Source organism: Aulostomus chinensis, chromosome 17 (assembly GCF_037954235.1).
Source record: "Aulostomus chinensis isolate RoL2024-O1b breed Wild chromosome 17, RoL_Achi_v1.0, whole genome shotgun sequence".
Classification (NCBI taxonomy): Eukaryota; Metazoa; Chordata; class Actinopteri; order Syngnathiformes; family Aulostomidae; genus Aulostomus; species Aulostomus chinensis.
In genome coordinates, this window is record NC_141336.1 from 4,931,544 (window position 1) to 4,957,182 (window position 25,639).

The window sequence follows — 25,639 nt, forward strand, 5'->3', positions numbered from 1 at the left end:
AGCACAGGATCTTTCTGTGTGGAGTCTCCATGTTCTCCCTGTACCTGTGTGGGTTCTCTCTGGTACTCCACCTTCTTCCCACAGTCCAAAGACATCAAGAGGGGACCAGGTTAATCCAGACTCACTGACCGTAGGTGTGACTGTGAGTGTGAATGGTTGCTTGTCTCTGTGTTGGCCCTGCGATGGACTAGTGACCTGTCCAGGGTGAACCCTGCCTCTCGCCCGTAGCCGCTGTGATAGGCTCCAGCCCCCCCCCCCCCCCCCGCAACCCTTAATAGGAATAAGTGGAAGACAAGGGATGGATGGATGGATAATAATTGATCTGATATCATCCCATTATTATTATCACAAAAACTCAATGCCTTTATACTATGCAGAGTATTGCAATAGATAATATTTACAATTTTAAGACTGTTTTTCAGCCAGCACAACTGATCCACTCCAGTCATTTTTATTTGCAGCAAAATCCCAAATACTTTGTTGTCACAGGCAGTAATCAGACCTCCTTTGCAATATATAGATTTTTATATATGTATATATGTGTGTGTGTGTGTGTGTGTGTGTGTGTGTGTGAAAAATCATGTGAGAATGGCCCAAAAATTATATTTCACATTTGTTTTTGTAGTTTAAAGACACAATTCTGCTGCCAGCAGAACATTTTCAAAGAGTAGGATATTAATTTAGAGTATTTAGGCTAATTTGCAAAGAGATTCTGTAGTACAATGCCCTGCACATGGAGGTTTTACTGTTCAAATATTGCACCCAACTAATAAATAAATCAGTGTGCTAGTCTGCACCACAGCTTCCCCTTTAATCCGGCCAGGGATGACATCATTGCCGAGCAAGAGTGGGGGGGCGCCGGGTAACGCCATTTTCACGCCCCGCGTCGTCAGTCAGCCAGTGACCGGAGCCGCGAGCTGTCATCTTCATGGGCCACTAACTGTCACCCAACGCCATGAAGCCGCAGTCGAGTTAGTTTCCCGGACCTGCTCCTGCCATGGGAGCACAGGAGAGAAGGCTGTTCCCGTGTGGCTCAGACTAAAATCTGGGTTTGGCAGATAAGTGGCTAGCTATGTAGCTAACTGCTCATCATTAACAGCGGTCGATACAGTGAACCTCCGTCGGCGGACCATATCCTGGCCGGGGTCAGTTGGGGAAATTCAGTCTCATTCGCGCCTAGAAGCGGCTACATGTTTACGGTTATAAGCACACGCTGACCGGTAAGGGAACAACATCCCCATCTAATAAAGCTCTGATTTAACGAGTAAAAAGCGAGGAAACCGAGAGATACCGTCAAGCCACATTGGCAACGGATGTCCTAGAGAACGGTAAGAGCGGCTCCGTGTATTTCTTGGAATACTTGTTATTAGCTTATTAACTCATTCAGAACAGTGTAATTTATCTTGTGATTACTTGTGTGTCATCTTGTGAGTTAGTAAGCGTTCCAATCACGGCTGTTACACTAATTGTAAACCCATCCCTTTCTTTATTGGTGTTGTCGGTATTTACATTGATTGCAGGAAATAGACGCGATAAGAACAATCGCTGTCAGCCGTGAGGGCGCTAGCTGAGGGTTAGCACTGGGGTGAGTGACAGGGAACTATTTGCCAACCGGTTCTTCAGGTAAATCGGTTCTCGAGCGAGATATCTGGGACAAAGCAGCAGGCACGGTGGTACGGCTCTACACGACCGTCAACCCGGGGACACGTGCACTTGTTGGATGTGGGATGTATCATGTGAGTCTTAGTGTCTTTCATTGATATTCCGAGCGGGATTATAGTTGTGAAAGCTGCCTGTGTTGAGCTCCCAGCTGGGATCTGAGACCAGGAGACAGAGAGTTGCCTTTGAATATCTCAGTCCTCACTGCTCGACAACAATCTCAATAATGCACAGAAGTATTCCCGAGTTGCGTTTGCCCTGCAATCGTTCGTGTGCGGTTCACTCAAACGAGTAGCGATGACAACCTGCAGGGCTCCTCCCCCGGGCTAACGCCCCTCTGCTCCCCTAGGGCAGCTTGAGGTTGGCTTAGTCATCTGTTAGGATGTAACTGAGTTGTCGCCGCTGGTGGGAAGTGGTTGGAGTTGCTGCTGCAGATTTGGGCTTCATGCTGCATGATAGGGCTGAAAAAAATTCTTCAAAGTCTCATCAAAATATGGCCTAGAGCAGTATACACATCGCTGGAGATATATTGTGTCATGAAAGCTAAATGTGTTCCAAAATGCCATTTTTGGTGCAGTCTGCAAATCATTTTCTACTTAATGCAAAAAGAGTACTTTGCAATTCAGTAATCACAAATAGGGTACTTTTGTGCTCACAAAGAGATATTTCCCATGTGCTAGACTTCTTTGTGACTCCAGAATGCAGAAAGGGCAGCTACATAGATTTAGTTTGAACCTAATGTTGACAAATGGTTAACAGCATCAAAACTTACCTGCAGAATAATCCACATCGTCTTTATCCAGCCTTATGCTCGTTCCAGGCACCTATCTGTGAGTAACTGAAAGGCAAAATTATTATTTTTTTTTGTGAAGTAGTGCTTTAATACCCACTAATAGTCTGGAAACAGATACTTATCTTCAAATCAAATTAATTATAAGACCAAGTTTGACTGTGACTTCTTCCTTTGGGTGCAATTGTTTCCCAAAAGGCATGAGGAACGCCCAGCGGCATGTTCCTCCCACACAATCCAGGGAAGGTCGTCACAGCCTCTTGGTGACATTGGGCTCGACGCCTTTATCAGTTACAGTAAAAGAGAGAAAAAGTACACTTTTTAACAAAAGTATTGTTTAAAGACAATATTGGGAAGAGAATATTGGCCCTGAATCAGTATCAGCAGATATGAATCAGTTTTCAATACATTGGTATCAGTTTGAGCAGACTCATTTTGCTCAAGTCTCTTGTTCTGTCAAATAATAGATAAAGATGAAGCGGTGTTGTAAGTAACTGATTTATCGGCTTTTCCAAATTCAGTGTTTACATGTTTTCAGTGAATGTAATATGCGAAAATCATAAAAACAGGATTTTATACAGATGATATTGACATTTGTAAATATCAACCATTGGCCACATCAGATGTAAAATATTGATTATCCAAAAATCCAATGTTGTGCATCTCCAAACACTACAATAAATGCACACTTATTAACTTTGACCAGGCGGATATTAGATTAAATTCTTATTTTGGCTGCAGATAGATAGTCAGTTGAATCACAAGCTGTGACTAAATAGCGCTAAACTCTGTTGTCAAGTCTATTAGGCCCACCAACAAAGATCCTGCAGTTGATTTCAGTCTTCACTAAGTTAGTCGTGTTGACTTTTTTGTTGAAGTTGGAAAGAGATGCTCATTCAACTATTTAATCATGTAACAGCTTGAATTGGACACAAATCTTTTCCACAGTAACAAGCTAATCACCAGAGGAAATGTATCAATGTCAATAATAAACAGTTGAAATGGGCAGTATTGTACTGTAGCACAGTACAAGTAACATGATAATGACCAATCAATACAAGCTATTTAGATTTCAATGTGCATAATTAATCTTGCACTCTATTTCCGTGGTTCCCAGCCTGTGTGTGCGTGCGTGTATAGGCGAGAGAGATGCTTGTATTTTTATTTGGAGGTTGTTGAACTGAAAAGTTTAGGGACTCCTGGTTTATTTGGTCTGCTAATGAAAGAAATACCGTAATCAGGAACTCGTCCGATTTTGGTATCACGGTCTTACACACGGAAGTTTGCGACAGGTTCAGTCTTACAGTGTGCGTGAATATTTCTGTATCTTTTGTCTTTGTAGATCAGAGCACTGTAAAGGACTTCAGTCATTCAGATGATGAACAGTTGAATCTCTCACCCATGAAAATAAATCGTTGGCACTGTCTACATGTTAGCTCACCAGAAGTCAGCCTGAAGTCATCTCAGGCTGCAGCAAGTTAATTAAGCTGCTCCTGTGCTGCGGTCATCAAAGATATTTCCATTGTTCCATCTCCTCTGCTCTCCTGGTGTAGTGCCTGATGTCTACCAGCCACACAGGATTAAATCTTTATAATATTAATACCAATCATTCTTGGTGTGTCATGGCTCACCGCTGACTTGTCTTGGAACCACTTCCTGAGTCTGTGAAGCCAACGGTTAATGTCATCATAGGACACATTAGTAATGGTTTTATAGTTGAGTAAGAACGATGTGTTGCAGGAAGAAAAAAAAAAGACACAATCAAGAGACATCTTTTTTTTCAAAGTTGATTAATGCTGTTTTCATACTACATTAACTTCAAATGAGTGAGTCACAACACAACAAACTTCAGGATATGGGCTCCCTGACAGGTACAGATGTTAAACCTTCTTGAGGGGTGTGTTTGTGTTTTGGAACACTGGATAGAGGTTAATATGCCTCATCCAGGGCTTTTTTTTTTTGGTGTGGTCTCCTAAAACATGGCCATGAGTGGAATATTGGCACTCCAAACATGTGATGTGTGAACTCTGTGACACGGTCTGATGGTGGTAGTGTCATGAATTCTTTAGTCAACCCTTGATCTCAGCTGCCAGGGCTAACTAGCCTGCCAGCTTCTCAATCTAGTATACCAGAAAACAGGCCTCCCTGTGTTGGTATAAGAGGTCTCCTGAGATTTCCCAGAGTCTAAACTCAAGCCCCCAATAAAGCCCATTGATGTACCATTAGAACTACTTCTTTAGCATTTGAATTGCAGATTAAACAGAAATATTAGGGCTGTAGTCAAGCAAAGAAAGTCTTGATCAATGGTGAGGCTGGAAATTGTGTGGTGTCTCTATGCCAAGGCTCTGCAGCTTTGTGGTGGAATTTTATCCTTAGATATGGGATGGCACGAGCAGATACAAGAACTGGAGGTCTCCATGTAACACTGTTCCTGTGTGAATAGATTGGTGGTAGTGTGTGCTGGGTACAGAAATGAATTAAATGTCCATAACCAAAAAAAACAAAACAAGGATGCTTGGGGTCTACATCCCCAATATAAATACATGAATTCTAATCCAATACAACCTACAGTGAAATAGAGCAGGTCTTCATAGGTCCCCCCAACCCCCAAAATAATGGAGAAGGTCTGGAATTAACAGCTGGGATTGTTCACCTCATGAGAATTTTGATTAGACGGGAGCATATATACACCAACCGGTCGCTCACCATTATATTACCCAGTCTAAACCTTTTGTGGGTGATGAGATCACAAGTGGACAGCAGTAAATGCGAGCGTGTACAATCATCTAATGGGGTTGTGCTTCAGGAACTTCAACCACCTGCTGCAGGTGGTCTGGGACACATTTGACCATGTATGTTTCATAGTATCAATGCAGATGTGGCAAAGGTACTCAGATTAATATGAGTACCTGTTTCAACTTGTTCACCTAAGTAGAAGTAAAGAAGGGTCTCAAATGTACTTAAAATTATAAAAGTAAAAAACTGTTGAGTGTTTTATTTTATACTTTCTAAAAATATACAACTATTGGATATAGAATGATAAAATGAATACAGAACAATTAGAAAGATAAATAAAATATACAAAATTAAGTGTCAAATGTGCAGTGTATCTGTGAGACAATTTACACACGACTAAATGAAACTGTAATTAGGCTTTTTTTAGGAACGGAACTGAAATTATTCATATCCCCTCTGCACTGCAGGTGAAACATACAGGTGATATTGGTCTGTTCCTCTTGTTCAGTCTTTTACCTAATTTTTGTCTGTCATACATCAAATCTATGTAGGACGACAAGTACAGATATTTGTGTTAAAATGTAGGAAATAAAAGTGAAAAAGTTGGCCAGAAAAATAAATAGTCAAGTATAGTGCAGATAGTTCGGAAATCTACTTAAGTACAGTCTCAGAGTATTTGTACTTTGATGTTACTATCCATCTCTATAGATGATAATGTGCCCTTTAGTATTGCCTAGAAGGACCCTAAGAACAATTCAAGACATGATGGTTGTTCTGGTTTCAGTATGTACACATACTGTATATTGACTCTCAAAACTAGGGTTGGGAAGAAAATATCAGTATCACAACATATCTTAATACTTTTTTCTCATGCAATTGCTGAAACTCCAGCTGTTATTCTTCTTTATTTTTTGTTTGTCACATCATGATTATGTTTTAGACGGATTTAAAATATCCGCTCCGGTAGGTGTCACAGCTACGACGCTATGTGGCAGTTAAGGACGTGGCCAATCAGAAGCCAACATGGCAGAGAAACTTGAAACGCTTGGGAAATTTTAAAGCAGATGCACTTTTGCTTCTGATCCTTGAAAGGAGGGGATAAAAATTTAGTTGGACAAAGAAAATGTACTTTGCAAACGTTGTCTCACCGTCATGAAATATTCAGGCAGCCCAACCAACATACTCAAGATACCATACCTTTTCCTGTAGAATATCACAATATATTGGGATATCGTGATAGGATTGTTACATGACCTTGTATCGTATCGTATCGTATCGTATCGTATCATATCGTATCATTTTGTATCGTTTTGTATCATTTTCCTTGCTAATACCCAACCTTACTTGTTCTTGTTGTTTTCATAGCTAGCAAAAATCTAAAATCTGAGGTGTAAATGGTGATATGTCCCTCTGTGTGGTTGTCATCCAATTGCCCAAGATGCATTTTAAAAGCATGGGTCATACACTTGTACATCCAGGAAGTTAAACTTGAAGCATTGCAGACTTTCTCCCGCTTCAACCGTGGTGGTGAATCATAGCTTCTCAGTGACTATCAGCCCGCACATCGCTGACTAAAGAATGTTCTTCGCTGCTGTGCTGCTGGCTCCACACTCAAGCATGAAGCCCAGAACTACGTAGCACTTACTGTACCTCCCCTGCAACTCTTCCTAACCCCCCCTTGACTGCCCACTTCCCCTACAGATATTAAAGCTTCATATCGCTGCTGTAACCTGCTGCTATGAAGGGCTGCGGTGTCCCCGGGTGCTCAGCTTCAAACCAGCTATTTACATTTCAAAAGTTAGCTTCAGAAATAGTTTTCTCTGCCTGCGGCGCTTTGTGCTCTGAGACTCATTTGTTTCAGAACAGGAAAGAAGGCTTTTACTGTCACTTTCACTTCTGTATTACACAACTGCCAGTGATAGAAGTTGTTGGTTGTGTTCTTTGCAGCTTCTGTCTGGTTAAAAATTGACCTTGTTCATCTGCTTTGTTGGAGTTTGAAACAGAGGCTTCACCCACGTGAGCTGTGCAAAAAGCCTGCTGTTTTCATTTCTTAAGCTTAGCAGTCCCTCTATTCATAGCCGTAGTGAAGCAAAAACATGTTAAATGACGTGTGGTGCATTTTCCTCATTATCTTACACATCACAAGCCACATAAATATATTATTCCTACATTTCAAAAGCCACTTTTACTGGTTAATCTCTTCTCCACTACATAATAAAACCCTCTAAAGATGGTTGGTTACTGGTTGATGCCTGTTAATGTTATTTTTGGTCACTAAGCTAATCTACATTTCTCAAACATTTCCACATTAAAATGTCTGAAAGTGACTCGACCTGTTATACATTTTGTTGAATTGTGTGGATTATCCTCAGTGTGTCCAACAATGTTCAAACCCCTAGAAATCCAAAGTCCCAATCCTAAGTCTCAAGTCAACCCTAAACCCTAACCCAGTAAGAAATTATACATTTTAATACTTAAATAATTTACATAAAATGTCAAAATAAAGTTGAAAATACAACTTGGTCTGCACCATCAGAGTAGTTGATAGCTCAATGGCCAAAACAGGAACGATATTAGCAAAGTTGCACATTGTCAAAAAAGTATTTTAACACTATCTATTGCAACATAGTAATTTTACTATGGGTTGAATAATGGTACAATGCCATGATAAAAAAAATCCCGATTCATTGCTTTATTGATCGTGCCCAGCTCTAATATGTTGACCAATCCACTAATGAATGATTGAGTGATGATACTTAATGGTGAGAATTTTGCTGCTTGTTGTTTTTGTCTTATTTGATAAAACCATGTTAACTTTACAAGCACATATCTGGCTTTTATCTGATGTTTAATATACTCAAAGAATAACTGAATTATATGCAGGCTAATGTATAATTAAAAGAATAGCTTTAGCTGCAGTCTTAGTCCAAATGGAAATAATGGCATTGCTGCACAGCTCTGCTCACCTGAAGCTGCTATTTTCCATCTAGTCCTGCACGCAGCGTCAGCTTCCTGCTCTGCTGTCAGCTGATAGGCTGCAGGCCGGTTGCTGAGTCACATGGAACGATCAGGGGACATAACTCTTCCTCTGTCTGCCTCGCCTGCTCAGAGCAGGCTTCAGCCATTGTTTTCTCTTCCACGCTTGAACCGATATGTGAAATGCGAGACAGTGTGAGACAAGTCAAATGTTTCATCTTCACCTGATCCTACAGTAGGCTGAGGTGGACAGGCTGGTTCAGATGAGAATGATCTACCAAGGATGACAAACACATGAAAGCTAAATCACAAAAGTATTTATCACAGAAACATACAGTGATATTTGAAGCAATGTTGGCGTATCTGTATTACTTAAGTGTTTGCAGTTTCCCTCTGGTGAGCCTGCAGAGATTTATTAGGCAGCTCACTACAAGTGCTGCCGAAGCGCTCAGTCATAATCCTCTTAAGAGTGAGCGTAATGAATACAAAGCAAAGAAAATCAGGATGGATTTTCAAGGAGTGCATAAAGAGTTTGTTGAGGGACAAGGTCAAATATACTGTTAGGAACTTGCAATGTTGTGCTAATGTGTTATACTGTTCCTGCTTGACTAAAAAGTGGCTGTGCTGTATGTGAATTATTAGCAGGCTAAGAAGGTGATTATTAAGGCAGAAACTTAAATCATGAATATTATGTTTGGGAAATTATTATAATTTTGTACGTTCAGGGGACAATAAACTAGAGCCCAACTGATGCTGAAATTTTGCAGCGTGATTTATAGAATTACTATGTACAATCTACTGTCCAATATTTATATATTGTACATCGTCAATGCAGTAAATGTACAGAATTGTTGTGAGGAAAATGTCCTTCAGTTTGTAAAGGCAAAAATAAACTAGCAAAAGTGTAAGTCCTCAATATGTCAACTCACCAAATTTAAAGTTTGTATATTTTATGTATCTTAAGGCATGTACATGCATGTGAGCAGTACTGTCTTATGGAAGCTGAGAAAGGTTCACTATGATGAAAAGACAGCACGTGCAGGGAATCCTCTACTGGTTTTGGTGGATGAAGAAAACAGCAGGAGATGCTATTTGGAAATACTTTGCGTCTGTGGTTAATGATCATGGACAAATGCAAGCTACATGCTACAGAGAACTGCTAATAAAGGTTGTTAACACCACAAATGAAACCTAGCAATATTGACATGCCCACCTCTGCAAAAAGACTGTGTGTTGTTGGTTTTTGCTAGCGTTGTTGCTCACTCTGAGCGGAATTGATTATAAGGAGATGGATCACTTGCAGGGCTACAAAGGGCTCTGTAGTGGGAATGAGACCAGTTTTGACTGACACCTCTGAAGGTTTGTTCGTGCATCAGTGATTCCCCATTTTAGATCATATCATGTGATCACCTCTGTTTGTTTTGTTTGTGTCTCTGGTCATTTAATCCTCAAGATTAAAGCTCTTTTGTGTTCATTTATTCTGTTAGGGCTGGATATTGGCTCACGATACCATTTTATCACAATATATTGTGATAAGATACAATTCAATACATTTTGATAAGGCTTGTCTTCTTGAAAATGATTTACTTCAGAGCTTAAATGCTGTATCATAAGGCTGGGTATTGGCAATGACTTCACAATCGGATAAATGTCCATCCATCCATTTTCTTCAGCTTATCCTGTTAAGGAGGCGGGATGGAGCCTCCCATCAGCTTTCAGGCAAGAGGCGGGGTACCACCTAGACAGGTCGCCAGTCCATCGCAGGGCCAACATATATAGACAGACAACCATTGGCTCTCACAGTCATACCTGCAGTCAATTTAGACTATCAATCAGCCTAGTCCTCATAGTCTTTGGACTGTGGGAGAACATGCAGACTCCACACAGAAAGATTCTGTGCCTGAGCCGGGACTCGAACCCGGAACCTTCTTGCTGTGAGCCGACAGTGCTGACCACTGCACCACCGTGCAGCTGCGTTGGATAAATATCACAATTCAATTTTATCACGAAATCGCAATACTCTTTATACCACCTAATAGCCTAAAACCATGTCCATCACATTACATTCATAATTCAACAGACAAATTAAGTCTAACGATAACAACATTATAAAAAAAACAAACAGAATATATTGCTGTATGGATTTTATTACACAGCCATAAAGGCAAAGGCAAAGGCAAATTTATTTGTATAGCACCATTCAGACACAGGGCAATTCATAGTGCTTTACAGAGGGAATGAGAAATTGAAAGTTAGAATCAGTTTAAAAATCGAAAACATGAATTAAAACATTCAAAAATCATTTAAAATCAATTCGACAGCAGACATACACATACACATGATGGCCTTTTTGAATTCCTTTTCCTTTCTCAGAACTTGAAATCAAGCTGCTTTGAGTGTCTTTGCCTTTATTGGGATTCAGAGGAAATATTTGACCTCTTGTTTTGATCAGTCTAATGTTGCATTATATGATGACATCCAAGTCAAATCAATTTAACAGATTTTTGTCTTATTGTGTTATGTAACTCCATGTAATGTTTTACTGCTCTCCAGTCCATCAGGTGACATCCTGCATTGATTACTTTGCTGTTAATAGACTTATGGTGATACTGAACTCTTCTGCTCCTCTGAAGGATGCGTGAGGACATGTCCACCATGGTGTGTGTGAAAGAGGAGGAGGACCCTGGGGAGAAGTTGTCCCAGGATGAGATCATTTCCCGTACCAAGCAGGTGATCCAGGGTCTGGAGGCCCTGAAGCAGGAGCACCACTCCATCCTGGAGGGCCTGCTGGGCACACTTCGCTGCCTGAAGCAGGATGAGGAGGGGGTCCTTGTGGAGGAGAAGTCCCACATGATCCGCAAGTCCCTGGAGATGCTGGAGCTGGGACTCAGCGAGGCACAGGTACGTCTCTGTCATTGCCCAGACTGCATCAGGGAAGAATGACTGACAGAAACTACGTGCTAACCAGACAGTGGAGGGATATTCTGTAGGTTGATCTGGAAGCCATATTTATCTGCATTCTTGTATTGCACCCAAGTATGATGATAGTGTGGAATCATCCCGGCCCTATACTAAAGATTGGTATTTTACGGTTGTTTATTATCTCAGGCCTGCAGCTGATGTAGCTCCAATACTATTTCTCTTCCCATGAAGATTTAAATAATTCAAGATACCTGGGAATTCAACTCCTGCACAGTTTCTCCTGCCGTGGTTTCTGGGGTTGCCTTGGTTACATATTGAGCCTTGGTAGCAAGTTGACATGAACTGTAATAAATCTCGATACCACTGGCAGTGTCAAACACTTGCTCTCTGACAGGTGTAAGAGCTGGAACAGAAGTTTCTCTCTAGTGTATGTGAAATAAGGTAGTATTATTCTCAGTAGCTCTATGTTTTTAACACTTTTTCTGGCACAGGAATATTTTAGCTCCAATGTCTTGCCAAAACTCACTCCGACGGAAAAATATTATTTGGGAGAGAGAGCCTTGGCTGGCAAATCTCATTAATGTAAAGAAACAGTATCCTCAAGAGGTGTTGCAGGTGTGGATTCAAGCATTGGCAGACACCTCAGAAATGCTGTGGTGTGGCCATCCTTCAGCAGACTCTTATTTGTCTCGTTGTAGTCAGCATAATTACAGAACCAGAAAATAGAAGTTGCTCAGTTCATCTGGTTAGTTTATAATCCATGTTACCGTTATTGAAGACATTCTTCTCTGTTCAGTTTGTACATGGTTAATGATGCAAAGCTCCTCGTGTAAATGTGGGTTGTTGAAAGTCTCCTGAGGAAAAAGAACAAAACCAAATCCAGAACCCTGCTTCCCTGATAGATGTAAAACATTTGAAAAATGCAAATTTGCAAAAAAAGGAAATGTACGCCAATTGGTTTTGCCACGGTTGAGGTTGCAAACACGGACCTGTGAGTCACTGATGAGTCATTGTTGGTGCTTCAGCCCCTGATCTCCGTCTCTCAGGCTTTGTATAACCAAAGTGTACAACACACTGCATGGACAGAATGCAAACAAAATCCTCCTCTAGATTTCTTGATAGCTTGAAGTTGTGGCAAAGTTACAGACTCCTGGAATACCTACAAGAGAAGCAAATTGTGGGCACAAAAGATAAAACCACTTATTTTACATTTTTGAACAAGGTATATTTGATGTCCTTGAATCATTCAAATTGTTGGAACCCATGATATCTTGTGGCCTCGAAATGTATATATTTTTTTCTCTCTGTGCACAAAAAGTTTGTCTATGGCCTCTCCGGGGTTCCATGCTCCTCCTGTGACACTCCTAGAGTCATTATGCCTTAAACTTTTTGTCTAATTACACCTCTCTCAGGCATTCACGTTAGCCCACATGCTATTAGCTGCATGCTTTTACCCAAAGTGCCTCACAGTAACATTAGCGAGCACATTTTTAGCTCTGGTTGGCCCAGCCCCAGTGATTTTATTACCCTGCTCCACAGTATGTAGCTGCCTCCGAATTTGTGTTTATATACTATATCTACTCTTTGCATTCATGTTCATCTTCTGTATCCATGTTGTCTCCTTGATGGAGGGATGTGCTCTCTAAAAACTTTCTAGTTTCTCGTCTGTAAATTACCCACAGATGCTAACACATGTAACCTGATTAGTACATCATTACCACAACATGTGATGTGGTGTGTATTTCCTCCTTGTCCAGGTGATGATGGCCCTATCGAGCCACCTGAGCTCAGTTGAGTCCGAGAAGCAGAAGCTCCGAGCTCAGGTTCGCCGACTCTGCCAGGAGAACCAGTGGCTGAGGGATGAGCTGGCGGGCACACAGCAGAAACTGCAGAAGAGCGAACAAAATGTGGCCCAGCTGGAGGAGGAGAAGAAGCACCTAGAGTTCATGAACCAGTTGAAGAAGTACGATGACGACCTGTCCCCCTCGGTGAGACTTATTGTCATCTTTAGCAACTGTTAGCATGCTTGACATGTTTGACTCAACATCTAATAGTGGAAGTAAGATTCCACGGACAGATGAAGGGCTCCTCAAAAATTCGTGCAATCAGTTACTTAATACTCTAAATACACCACAGTATTGTAAAGTAGACGATTACTTTCGAATAAAAGTTAACTAGTAATATACCTGATACTTATGACCAGCTGTGCTTACTGAGTGGTTGCTGATTGAATGCTGCTTTAGTCCCCTGGAGGGTGTGTGGGTTTTCCACTTAAATTTTTTTTTTTTTTAATGGAGTGTCCAGTATGCTTGTATTTGTATATCTTAAACAAATACAATACTATACTATACAATACAATGTATTTTTATTTGCATTTTGAAGTATCACATCAGAAGACATTGATGTAAACTTAAAAATTTTAAAAACTTTTTCCCGTCAAAGGGGTTTTTGGAAAAAAACAAGTGATGGACACACCTTTTTCAAATAAGCTTTGATGCAGTGGATCATTAGGAACAATTACATCTTTACAAACTGAGGGAACTTCCTCAAGACCTCACTCTATTTTTCACTGATAGACTTCTTCTCCTTCTACTCCGTTACAGTGCATAATGTTGGCTCTACTACCCTCTAAGCCCTTTGAGACAAACTGTTTGTGAAAATGGGCTATACAAATAAAATTGCCTTGCCTTGCCTTGCCTTACCGTCCTCTTACTGCATCATATAGTGCAATTTATTCACTCAAAACCAGTTGATTTTGCATTTCTTTTTTTTTGGTGACATATCCACTGTACACTTCAAATTCATTCCACAATTAAATGGGAACATAATTTGTGTCCTGCGCCCTCGTCTCCCCTTTGTCGTTTACCTCCTCGCTCACCTCTCTCCTTTCAGGAGGAAAAGGATGCCGACTCCAGCAAAGAGACCCTGGATGATCTCTTCCCAGACGACCAGGACGACCAAGCCCCAGGCAGTAAGTGTTCCACCTTCCTTCCTTCCCTCCCCCCAGGGGATTCTTGAGAGTTTTCATTCTTGAACCCAAATGTGAACTCAAGTTTCTGGCCTTGAAATGTAGACTTTTAGCAAGTGTGCAAGTAAGTATAGCAAGTATGTGACCAAGGTCAAGTCCTCAAAGTTGGATCAAATATCCATAATACTAGTGGTAAAATAATGGAAAACATCAGTAAGAGCTTCCCTCCAAAAAATCAAAGCATTGTGATTTATTGATGATGTTATTAGTGGGACACTAATATGAGCAGGAGATTTTTTTTAATGATAGTTACAATCAATTTAGAAATATCTTTTTGATCAAATTGATGCTTTCTTTGGGAATGGATTCATTATTCCAAAGTTTGGTTTCCTCAATATGTCATAGAATACATGGGGGTGAGTCTCTTCTGCTCATTCAGTGCATTTCAACACAGCTCTTTAGCCCTTTAGCTTTGTCTCTTCATCTCTTTCTACTAAAGCACTTTCACACATGGGCAACCCCGTTTTTCCTCTGCTCCCTCTCTTCATGTCCGTCCCTCCTCTCTGTGTTTGATGGCATGGCCTCTCAATAACCTAGTATCCTGGACAGTAAAGCTGTGTTGACTGTAAGGGCCTATTAGTCAGGACTTAGTTCAGCCTGGATGGAGGCCAGACACAGTGAGAATTTTCCCACTGGATCCATGCTCTCCGGTTCCAGCGTTTCTACACTGTGTTCTTTTAGCCTGGCTGTAGTCAGGTGCATGAATGTTTGGTAAAAGACCATGTTGGTGTTGGCATAAACTGAGTTTCTGACATAGCTGCTCATACAAAGAGAGACAAAGCACATGAATAAAGTAGGCCTCTGTATATACGTTCTTCACTCTCACATGAATGAAAAGACTCAAAGGTTTTTGGAGTGAACACTAGGCCAGGCGAGGTTGACCTCTGGGGCCTTCAATTTAGAATAAAAAAAGCAGTTAGCACTGCTTAAATATCCATTTGTCTGTTTGAATCTGAACCAACACAACTTTTCCCTAAACCTGAACAGACAACCACAATCTTTGCAATTCCTCTGTATTCTAACAGTTCTTGGAGCCACATCTGTGGTGAGCCTAATTTAGCAGAACAGTGTTGCTGGTATGAACTCACTATTCATTTAGCATTCTCTGTCCCACTTTGCTCTCTGTGTGCTGCTGTTTTTCAATGGTTAAAGTCTCCGCTCTAGTTAACTAGTAGCAACCTACACGTTGAAAATTTTGATAAAGGTTTGTTTCTTGTAATGAAGCAGGTTACTTGGTTTGGGTTTGGTTCTTTTGGTGACAATTTTCAGATATATTCAATGATTTATTCAATGAATATGCATATATAAACAAGTTTTCATGTGTAGAACAGGGTTATTGTGCAAGGGATCGATTGTATTGGTACTGCATCCTGGTACTGCCCACATCAGTAATGATGGTCCTAGGGATTACAAACAGGCCAGAGCGTTTAGTCTACAGCAGCATGGTGACAGGTTGAGCCAGATGTCCCTCTTACACAGGAGACATGTGGCAGCAAGATCACATATAAATGGATCTGCTCTCCACTGCAAGAGTGTATGCTAACAATATTCTGTGTTAGCTGCTCAGCCTCATGGAGTCTAATAACTCAGGAATTATGTTCACTTATTTTTATTGAATAGCTTGTCATTTAAAGAAACCAACTTTTCCACTGTGTTTGTCTGGACCCTATCATGTGGCCGGTAGTAATTCCTCTCCCTTACTCTGTTTCCCAGTTGTAATTTTAGGTTTTGATCCAGACTTCCCTCTGTTTTGGCCATAATTCTGCGGAGGTTGTAGTACAGAGGAAGTAGAGCAATCTGTTTTCGGGCTCCTCTGTGAATTAAAACAATTACCCCACAATATCAGGAAACATTCTTTAATATTTTCAATGCAACATTTTCATGAATGAAACATGACCAGAAGGTGGGCAGGACAGAGTGAAGCAGCATATTCTGTGGGGCAAGGATTAGGTTTGCAGGAGTGTCACTGTGGCGGTCGATACTGAATAATGAGTAAGGCAATCCAATAACATGACATTTATCTTCAGGGTTATTTGGAAACATTTTTCACCCTCATTATTGGAGCAGGGAATTATGTTGAAAAATGCAGAATTGTCCAACCAACCACCCAAAACTCAGAGTCAATTTAGAATAATAGAAAACAGAGCAAAGAAGTTGTGTATCCCCCTTTTTTTTGTAACTGGACCTAGAAGAAGTTTTAATATTAGTAGAAAATTGGTTATGATTTTTGTTTTGTGATTTTTTTCTCTTCTAGTTGTTTACTTTGTGTAGGTTTAAAGCTAGAATGCAGGGTTAATCAAATATAAGTGCTACCTGTTTTGTAAAATATATATTCTTTAATATTATATGAAAAAATAACGGGATTCTCAGTTTTGGCTGTTTCTAAAAATTTTAAGATGATTAAGAACTAGAGAAAGGCCTGACTGACGACATTAAGGAATAAAAAAATTCAAATAACCATGAAACAGCTATAAAAAAATGACAGTAAATAAACAAAACGATTGCAGAGCTCCAAATTTTGTGTGCTTTTAATGACAGGTGAGATTTGCGATATGACAGAAGATGTGAGAAGAAGAATTGTGAATATGCAAAACAAGTCATTCAAGCGTTAATCATCTCAGCATGGACCAGAGCTGCTGGAGATGGTGTGTCTGTGAGAGGGATGCTGAGCTAACAGTAAGGTGGATTAGATGTCTTTCTCCCTCAGGCTAGTGTAGACGGCCCAAAAAGCTTGTGGGGTTTTTGTAAATTGCTGTCAGCGGGAAGAAGATAATCATGATGACAGCTCTGCCTTATTCAAATTGGCCTGAGGCTTAACTACAGTGATTTTCCTGTGCAAATATGTACGCTTCCTTCATGAAATGAGCTCTCTGTGAGTTACTGAAGGGAGATAACATGCTTGGTGTCTGTTAATGAATTGGTTAAACTAATAATTTAAGGTTTATTCAATAGATTTCGTAGTACACTTCCATCATGGTATAAAAGACAGAATTAAAGTAGACATCATGAAAACTGCTCACTCCAAAAACCAAGTGTAAAGTCAATGTCAAGCACCCTCTGGGCTCCGTCTTATACCTGGTACAAAGCAGCACAGAGTTCGGACAGGTGTCACTGCTAGTTTCTGACTATGTACATTTGTTATTTTCCTCTCCTGTTTCCACAGTCTATTAAGTGAAACTTCATCCAGAAAGTATATTTTGCCTCTCAAGTACACACAAATAAGTATCTTGAGCTCACAAAGACGTGTTTTTCACCTCAGCATTACTTCTTTGTGACTCCAGAATGCAGAAAGAGCGAGTCACATTTATTTAGCTTCAACCTACTCCAGCAAAACTTCAACAACAACAAAAAAAATCTTTAAAGAAAATACACAGACTGTCAAGCACATCACCCGGTATAATTTACGTCTTCTTTATCCAGCTGTTTGCTCAGGAATCCATAAACTCTTCATTTTAACTACAAACTATGACACTTTTTAGACATTTTTGTTGTTGTTAGGCATCAGTTGCTGTTAGCTTCAAGCTATGTATACATGCCTTTTTCTTTTTGCATTGAGGAGTCTGAACAAAAATAATACAGCATTGAAAAAACTGTATGGACCCAAGACACCTATTAGTGAGTATATGAAAGCCAAAAATACACATTTGGGTATCACTAACTATCAAATGTACTTGTGCCAGTGTGTGCACCCAGGGGTGTGTTTATTTGAAGAAGAGGTGTGGCAAGAAGACTAGTTGGTGCGTTCCTATCTTGAGCTAGAGCGAAGCATTTTCACCACTGATCAACAAAAACCTCACCTAAAGCCCTTCTCCCACACAGCCAGTGTGAGCTGACCCATCTGCACTGATACAGGGTCTGCTGTTTCTGTTGTATCAAAAAGACCATTGCTACTGTGGCGCTGTGCGTGCTTCTGATCATACCTGGTATCACATGGCCCACAGGTCCTTGAATGTGGTCGGTGATACTGCTCCTGTTGGTGTCTCCCACTCCAAACCCTACCAGCACTCCCTCAGAGTAAATATAGACCTGTCCGACTTGAGTGAGAAACCCAATCAGACGTGGGTTCATACAGTCTGACACACGAGAGACAAACAGAGGACATGTCGGGAGAGACATTCCAGTCATGATCCTCCAGCCCTGTTCAACATAGGGCGCATGCCACTTGACACTTTAGCAGAATAGAGACTTGTGTTTGTAAGCCGTAAGTTAACAGTCAGCTGGTATCGGTTTGTTGTGGCTGCTCTCAACTGAAAGCGTAGAAAATAACTGTTGGTGTCAAATACCACTGCACATGTAAAACAGGTGTTTTCTGAAACCAGGTTAAGTTGATGCAGATTCAGACATCACAGGTGCATCATACATGTGTTAGCTAAAGTATCCTTTAACTTTGTAAAACATTGCATCCGTCAGTTTACTGAAGAAACACTTTTTTTCTTACCATTTAAAAATTACCAAATTAAAGGAGCAGTGCGTAGGATTTACCAGCATCTATCTGTTGAACTGGTTATCTCTTCCTTTCCAAATTTGTTATTATGCGTGTGTTATAATGCGCATTTTATACATTAAATCATTAATAGATTGATAAAGGAAATGTTACATGAACCATAAACTGTCTGTAATTTAAAAAAAACCCACTTTTTAAAAAGTTTTAACATGACTCCACCTCTCTTTTGTTGATTATTGTTTACTCTTTTTGCATTTCCAGTCCAGCCATCTCATGGAAGCGCTGCAGCAGCAGCAGCTCAGCAGGGTGGCTACGAGATCCCAGCCCGTCTGAGGACCCTCCACAACCTGGTGATCCAGTATGCGTCCCAGGGCAGATACGAGGTGGCTGTGCCTCTCTGCAAACAGGCACTGGAAGACCTGGAGAAGACCTCTGGACACGATCACCCAGATGTGGCCACCATGCTCAATATCCTCGCTCTTGTTTACAGGTTGGTTGATTGAATCGCTACCTCCCAAATGGATTCCTTTAAAATATTATATTTTCCAACAGTGGAAAAAGATGTTCCTAGAGCCAACTATTTTGAAAGCTTGTTCCGCTCCTTTTTAATGGGAAACGTCATTTGTAAAATAGATTTTTAAAAAATGCAAATGGTTTTTTTTTGTCACAATCCAGATCTCTCACAATTTTTGATAATTTTTGGTTGTAGGTTAGCATTTTGTATTCATCAAGCGAAATAGCATTTTTTTTTTAGCTAATAGCGCGTTCCAATGTCAATATGATTGTTGCTTATTTTCTTTTTCAAGTGAGCAGCAGTTCAGTGGTATCACGGTGAAGCTATTTTCAACACATAATTGCAGTCTTACCTACAAAGTAGAAGGAACTCTGAGAGAAAGTACCTCCTCCCGGGCAACCCCAGCCCAACCCAATGTGAAAAACAACCTTTTTTACTTGGTTTAATAGATCGTAACCCTTCCACCAAGTTTGGTGAAAATTGCCCTTGTAGTTTTCAGTTAATCCTGCCAGCAGACAGACAAATGTCATTGAAAGCTCGACCTCCTTGGTTGATCATGTGATTGTTGAAGGATCTCCCTGGTGGAATATCAGGTGATTAAAACCTTTTTAGAGTACAGATCATGTTAAACAGCAGCTGGTTAAGATAGTTGTCTGAACCTTTTTGTTTGCATCCCAGGGAGAATTACATCATGACTTGTAAATCCTACTTTACAAGCCTTCCCAGGGCTGATGAATGCTGGGAGTGTTTGCTGGTATTTGGTAGTTATACAGTGCATCTCTGGGAGGAATGTCTTTACCCTTGTCCCAACCAGGGAGGACTTTATACACCTTCATTTTCTTCAAAAATCTGGTATTTCACGTATATCGTGTTTGTGAGGGCGGTGAGGTAACCGCCCTCTAAGTGGTTGTGTAACTGGCCCCTATAGGACCCCCAGCAGATCGTTGGATGCCTTTCAACATCAGTCGTGCAACATAGTGAACATAGCAAACACAAGCTAAGATTTACAGTACAGAGCAAACTAGAACAAAAGAATGACACAAATGAGCTGCACATGTATTTACCAGGCTGGTCACATGTTCTTGACTTCCACAAATCTTGTCCATTGAATTGTCTGCTGAGGTCTTCTGTTTGGTTCCCCCAAGGGAGTGATGGGTGGCTCCATTTGTCATCTGAAGCATTGACTGTGGGAACTACAGCAAAGCTCTTTTGAGCATGTCACCTGAAAAAAATGGGCCTTTGGTGGAAGTCTTAAGTATGTTTTATGTATGGTGAGACTGTTATTCATCTATGTCGCTCTTCTGTCCGTCAGGGATCAAAACAAATACAAGGAGGCAGCCAACCTGCTGAATGATGCTCTGGCCATCAGGGAGAAGACTCTGGGCCGGGACCATCCTGCAGTACGTACATCTTTCTCTGCATCAAGTTATTGAACCCTGCCGTTTCACTTTCATCAGAGAGTAGGACATATTTCGGTGTCATCGCCAAAATCATGACGGAATGCATTATCCAGTACGTCAAGGTTCCATGTGTTGATCGTCTTTGTTGTCAGGGGCAGAAAATATGTGGACAGGCTAAATATAAACAGAAGAAATGTGCTAACAAGATGGTGACGGGAATAAGAATTACACTCCAGAGCCAGCAGGGGCTTAGCTTAGCATGGAACAAAGAGCGGAAACATGGTGAAAAAGCTAGAGTATGACCTTTTTATCTTGTGTTTCACATCTAAAATGAAATGTAAAAATGACCAGTTTACCTGGGAACTTTGTGTCACACTTAATGATGCTGATAGGGAGATTCTCCAACTTTTTCAACTCTGTGGAAATAGCCAAGCTAAATCTCTTTTTGTTTCCTGTCTATAGCTGACTGGCGACAGGCCTTAGATTCATATTTACCATACAGACGTATCTTCCAAGTTGGCTGACAAAAATACAGTGCTTTATACGGCCTCCATTGCAAATGAAACTGTCAGCAACAGATTCACAATATCAACATATTTCTTCCAAAAGTATGCTTCGGGTTAAAATGGCCGTTACTGAACAATTCACGCCTAGCTTTTACTTGCTGTCTAATGATACTTGTAAATGTGACTACAAAATGACATGTCGCCCACATAGTCACATGAATATACATGACCTCATCGTTTTGCATAGAGCTGCAAACTAAATACATCTGGTCTTTTTTTCCTAAATGGCCTCTAGCCTGGTAAAGATTGCTGCCTTCGGCCACCAAAGTCAACACAAACTGAAAGTTCATTGTGGTTTCTTTAATGGGAAAAATAAGATGAGTTATTTACCCTGTAGCATCAATTTATTGTCTACTTTCTCACTCTTAAATAACCCTGCACTCTGCTGTGGGTTTCGTTTTAGTTGCTGCTCTGTCCTAGTTCCCCTGCAGGATCAATAAAATTAATTTAGAAAGATTTTACTGAGCTGCCTCTCAGGCGCACATATGACAACACAGACAGCAAATATACCAGTCTAGACAAAGTCCTGTTGAAGTGTTTCTGTTTGTGATGGTTATCATTATTAAAGCACCACGGAAGTTACTGGAGAGTGTTATAGAGTCGTGTTCTTAACTGGGACTTTCCCATGTAAGGGAAAAGAAAAGAAAAAAAAAAAATTTTTTTAATCATCAAACTTTAAAATTGCTCAGTCTTCTCTAAATAACAGGCGCTTTAACCAGTTTACCGAAGCCAGGGTTTTGCAGCTGACACCTGTCTAGTGTATACATGTATACGCCCCTCCCAAACACAAGGGCTGTCAAAATTGAGTATAGATCTTGATAAATTGCTGGATCAGAGTTTTTGCAGCAGGTTTTTGACATGTATGCCCATCAAGGTGCTTTAGGGCGCATGCTCCAGCTACCACCAAGGGTTACAAAGTTGGCTCTCAGCTCAATTTTCGGGAGAAAAGAAAAGTGAAAAGTGTGCTGCTGTCACAAAATGACAGAATGAATTTGGGGTCAAACTGTGATGTAGTGATGTAATGTGGGTGGGCGGCTTCAGCCATTAGTCAGACTTTGCTCTGACGCATGTAAACGGCAACACGAAAGGAATTTTGTAAAAGCAACTCATGTAAACACCTAGATGAAAGTATAGTCTTATTTGGAATAATGTCAATTGTCGGATTATGGCTGCCCATGTAAATGTAGCCTATGGCTCGTATCACAACACATCTATCTATGTATACATGTATCGCAATGATAAATCCCAGTCCTACCAAACACCTTTGATGTAAACATCGTACCAGTCTTACATTCTCGGCCCTGGCCTGTTGTCAGATCATCAACCTCTGCTTGTCAGAGACTGTTAGCAAAGAGCGGGTCGACTAACTGTGTTAACCCCAGCAGGCCTGCATCTCTGCTGTCCGGACCTCCATCACTCTCCACTTTGTGAAACTGAGGTTAGCCCCCCCCCCCCCCCCCCCCCATTCCTCCCTCCCACGTCCATCCTCTAAGCCTGCCACCAGCCTCTGATTCTTCTTCTCCACGTGGAAATGATTTCACAGTGATTTGTCATTCAGAGGAATTCGTAGTTGTAGAGCCAGTTGTTTAACGGTGATTCACTGTCTTGTTTTTCCCCTCACTATATTTTCATTTTAAATTCGTTGTCTCTCCTTGTTTCTTCTTCGGCTCTCGATTACTCACTTCTCTCTTCCCTGAATGTTCAGTATCAAGACCCACTTCTAAATTAATGACAGAAGATTAAATCTTCAGTTCTGTTTATCAAACCTCGAATTAGACGTAAGCCACCTGTTCTCCAGTCCCAATGTGGCAACACTCAGCACTGTGTTGATGTAATTCCAGATGGAATACTTAACGCATTGCCGTTTGGGCAGGAGGTGAAGCTGTAGGTCTCGGCTTAGTGAATCATGGCTAGGAAAACTATTATCACAGTATGCTAGGTAATCAGGCTCCAAACTTTTTGATAGTGGGCAAAAGTTGCCACACACTTATGGAAACAGTTAGGGGCCCCAAGCTTCGAATGAAAATGGTGTTTTAACTGCATGCCAGAGCCAGGAAGACAGATTGTTCTTTGTGCCAACACTCTGAAAAGTACTTTGAAGTATCCAGCCCTTGAGAAGCTTGCTGCCAGGTGGGGCTGGACAGAGAATAATTGATGTGGGTAACTGTGGACAAATAACTTGCCGTTTCTGAATTCTGGTGGTGTTACAGAAAAGTCACCGTGACGACCATTAACTAGATCCAACTCTGTTTACTCTTGATTCTTATGCCTCCGCACCAGTGACAGCCATTGATGGCAGGGATTATGCTCTTGGGTTGTCCATCTGTATGTCTCATTCTTTTTAACGGGATATCTCTGGAATAATTGGATTGCCTCAAATTTGGCTAAGATGTCCTCTAGGGCACAAAAATGAACTGGAAAGAGGTGGTTAAAGGTCAAGGTCGCTGCAACCTCACATATGCGTGATCTGTCCCATGATTGTTAACGCATATCTCAGGAATGCCTTGAGGGCATTTCCCCAAATTTGCTGCAACTGCCCCCTGGGACTCAAGGATGAACTAAAAGATTTGTGTAGCCTCAAATAAATGCAACATCCCCTCGAGGAAATTTCTTCAACTAAAGTATCATCAATTCAGGGCGTGATGGTTGTTATGGTGATGGTACTAGACTGATGTGAATATTGTTTACAGGGCCCTTTAACCTTGTAGTGGAAGTGACGTGCAGAGCAGGTCGTAATGAACTCTGAACACAAGCAGGACACATTTGTAGATGCATTTAAGACACCTGTGTAAAGGGCACCATGTTTGCTGTCCATCCCAAGATGCATTTTTAAAAGCAGGTGTAAACAGGGTCTCTGATACTCAACACCTCAGTGTCTCATTTACCTTGCAGACTAGTGGGAGGTTAATACAAGTCAGTCCAAAACTCAACATAGCATACAACCGGTGCTTTAGCTGCTGTAATATCTAGACAGACAGCTGAAAGTTATTGGCGAGGACAGCAGATGGCATCTTCTCCATAGCAACCTGTCTTGATTAGATGAAACATCATGTATGTTTGAGGCTGGGAATATAAAGTCTCCTTTTTAGCCTGCAGGATTTTTATATACATACAAAATCAAATCAATCATGAAGTGAGTTCTGAATAAGAGTTTTGAAACTGTAGGTTCTCCTCTTGTTTGCCCTCAATCCCCTCCTGTCCAACTCATTTTCTTCCACTGCTCTCCTTCTTCTCCCACTCTCCCAGTCCCCCCCTTCCTCCTTCTGTCTCCACATGGCTGCTAGAGCCTGGTCAGAATCAGAGGTGACTGCCTGGGGCCTCTTCAGTCCAGCTCCTCCTGACTGATTCATCATTCTGTGGATTAGGATCAAACCACAACCCACCATAATCACTTCCTCTTTTCACACATCTTCTTCCCATCTGTCAATTACTTGCTCACCAGATCAAGACTGCTTGATGGAGTTCTGCACACACACGCTTCACTCATGGGTGAAGATAATTGTGACCCATTGCTAGGTCTGAAAACTATTTTGAAATGCTAAAGTTTTTTTTTGTTTGCTTCTGTCAGGTTGCTGCCACCCTCAATAACCTGGCAGTTCTCTATGGGAAGAGAGGGAAGTACAAGGAAGCAGAGCCTCTGTGCAAGAGAGCGCTGGAGATCCGAGAAAAGGTGGGTCAGTTGTTACTAGACGCCATGAAAACCTTGACTCAGGAGGAGGGGTGTGAATCGTCACTGTCACTGCTACGCACCATCAGACTCTCTTTCCTCCTTCTCAAAGCTTTCCAGCGTGTCCTCAGTGCTTGGTGGGGCCCCGGCTCCCTGTGTATGCTTCATAGTTGCCGATGTTGGCTAAGGAGGAAAAAAGCTAACGATTGCAGCATATTTTACACACAGCATGATCTTCATAAACTATGAAATGTGCCTGGATGCCTTTCAGTATACTGAGCATGCTGTTTACCAAGTGCTGCTTGTCTCTGCCTTTGCTGCCTGCCATATCTCCCCTAACCTGTACCTGCCTGTGCCTGCACCCGGCCTGATGTTCTCACTTAAATGCATCATAACTCCTGGAAATAATTGAAGCTTAATAACTTCAAAATCAACAATAACATTATTTGCGAGTAATCGATTGTGTTCCATCTCTATAATAATACAGAACCTGCAACACTGCATTGCTATGCATCTCAGAACGGAGAAATTATCACACCACTTCTCAGGAGCCTGATTTATAGAAATGCTAAAGTATGGACAAGCAGCTGCTTCTACTTGTACTTCAAAGCTAACGCTTAGTGGTTCTTTTCTCCTCCATCAGACTTAATACTTTCACTGTTAAACACAGATTCACTTTCAGACCAACTCTCACTGTTCTACTCAGGTAAACTTAACTAAACTGAAAGACTTCACTTGAAGCGTTTCTCATAAATCACTGGCTTTAGAAGTCTTTCCATATATTTTTTGATTAGATTTATAGACTCAAATTAGAAGTCAGACAGCCACTGTGTCTGTGAAAGGTATGAAGCTCTGAGGATACATGCCGTCTGCGAATCTACACAAATGTCTAACAGGTGGTTACAACACCTTGTATCGCTTAGAACAACTCAACAGC

General features: G+C 41.1%; 1 protein-coding gene across 6 annotated transcripts in view; it reads left to right on the forward strand.

Annotated features, from left to right (window-relative positions):
* The first annotated feature begins 852 nt into the window (after positions 1-852).
* Positions 853-25,639, forward strand: part of klc1a (kinesin light chain 1a) — a 56,123-nt gene continuing 31,336 nt past the window's right edge. For all 6 annotated transcript variants that reach the window (XM_086181783.1, XM_086181784.1, XM_086181785.1 and 3 more), the window contains exons 1-7: positions 853-1,328; positions 10,795-11,062; positions 12,841-13,071; positions 13,976-14,054; positions 18,817-19,045; positions 20,382-20,469; positions 24,604-24,705. In XM_086181783.1, coding sequence (XP_086037909.1) covers positions 10,796-11,062; positions 12,841-13,071; positions 13,976-14,054; positions 18,817-19,045; positions 20,382-20,469; positions 24,604-24,705 — 996 coding nt within the window. In that variant the 5' untranslated portion in view covers positions 853-1,328; position 10,795. The remainder of the gene's footprint in view (positions 1,329-10,794; positions 11,063-12,840; positions 13,072-13,975; positions 14,055-18,816; positions 19,046-20,381; positions 20,470-24,603; positions 24,706-25,639) is intronic.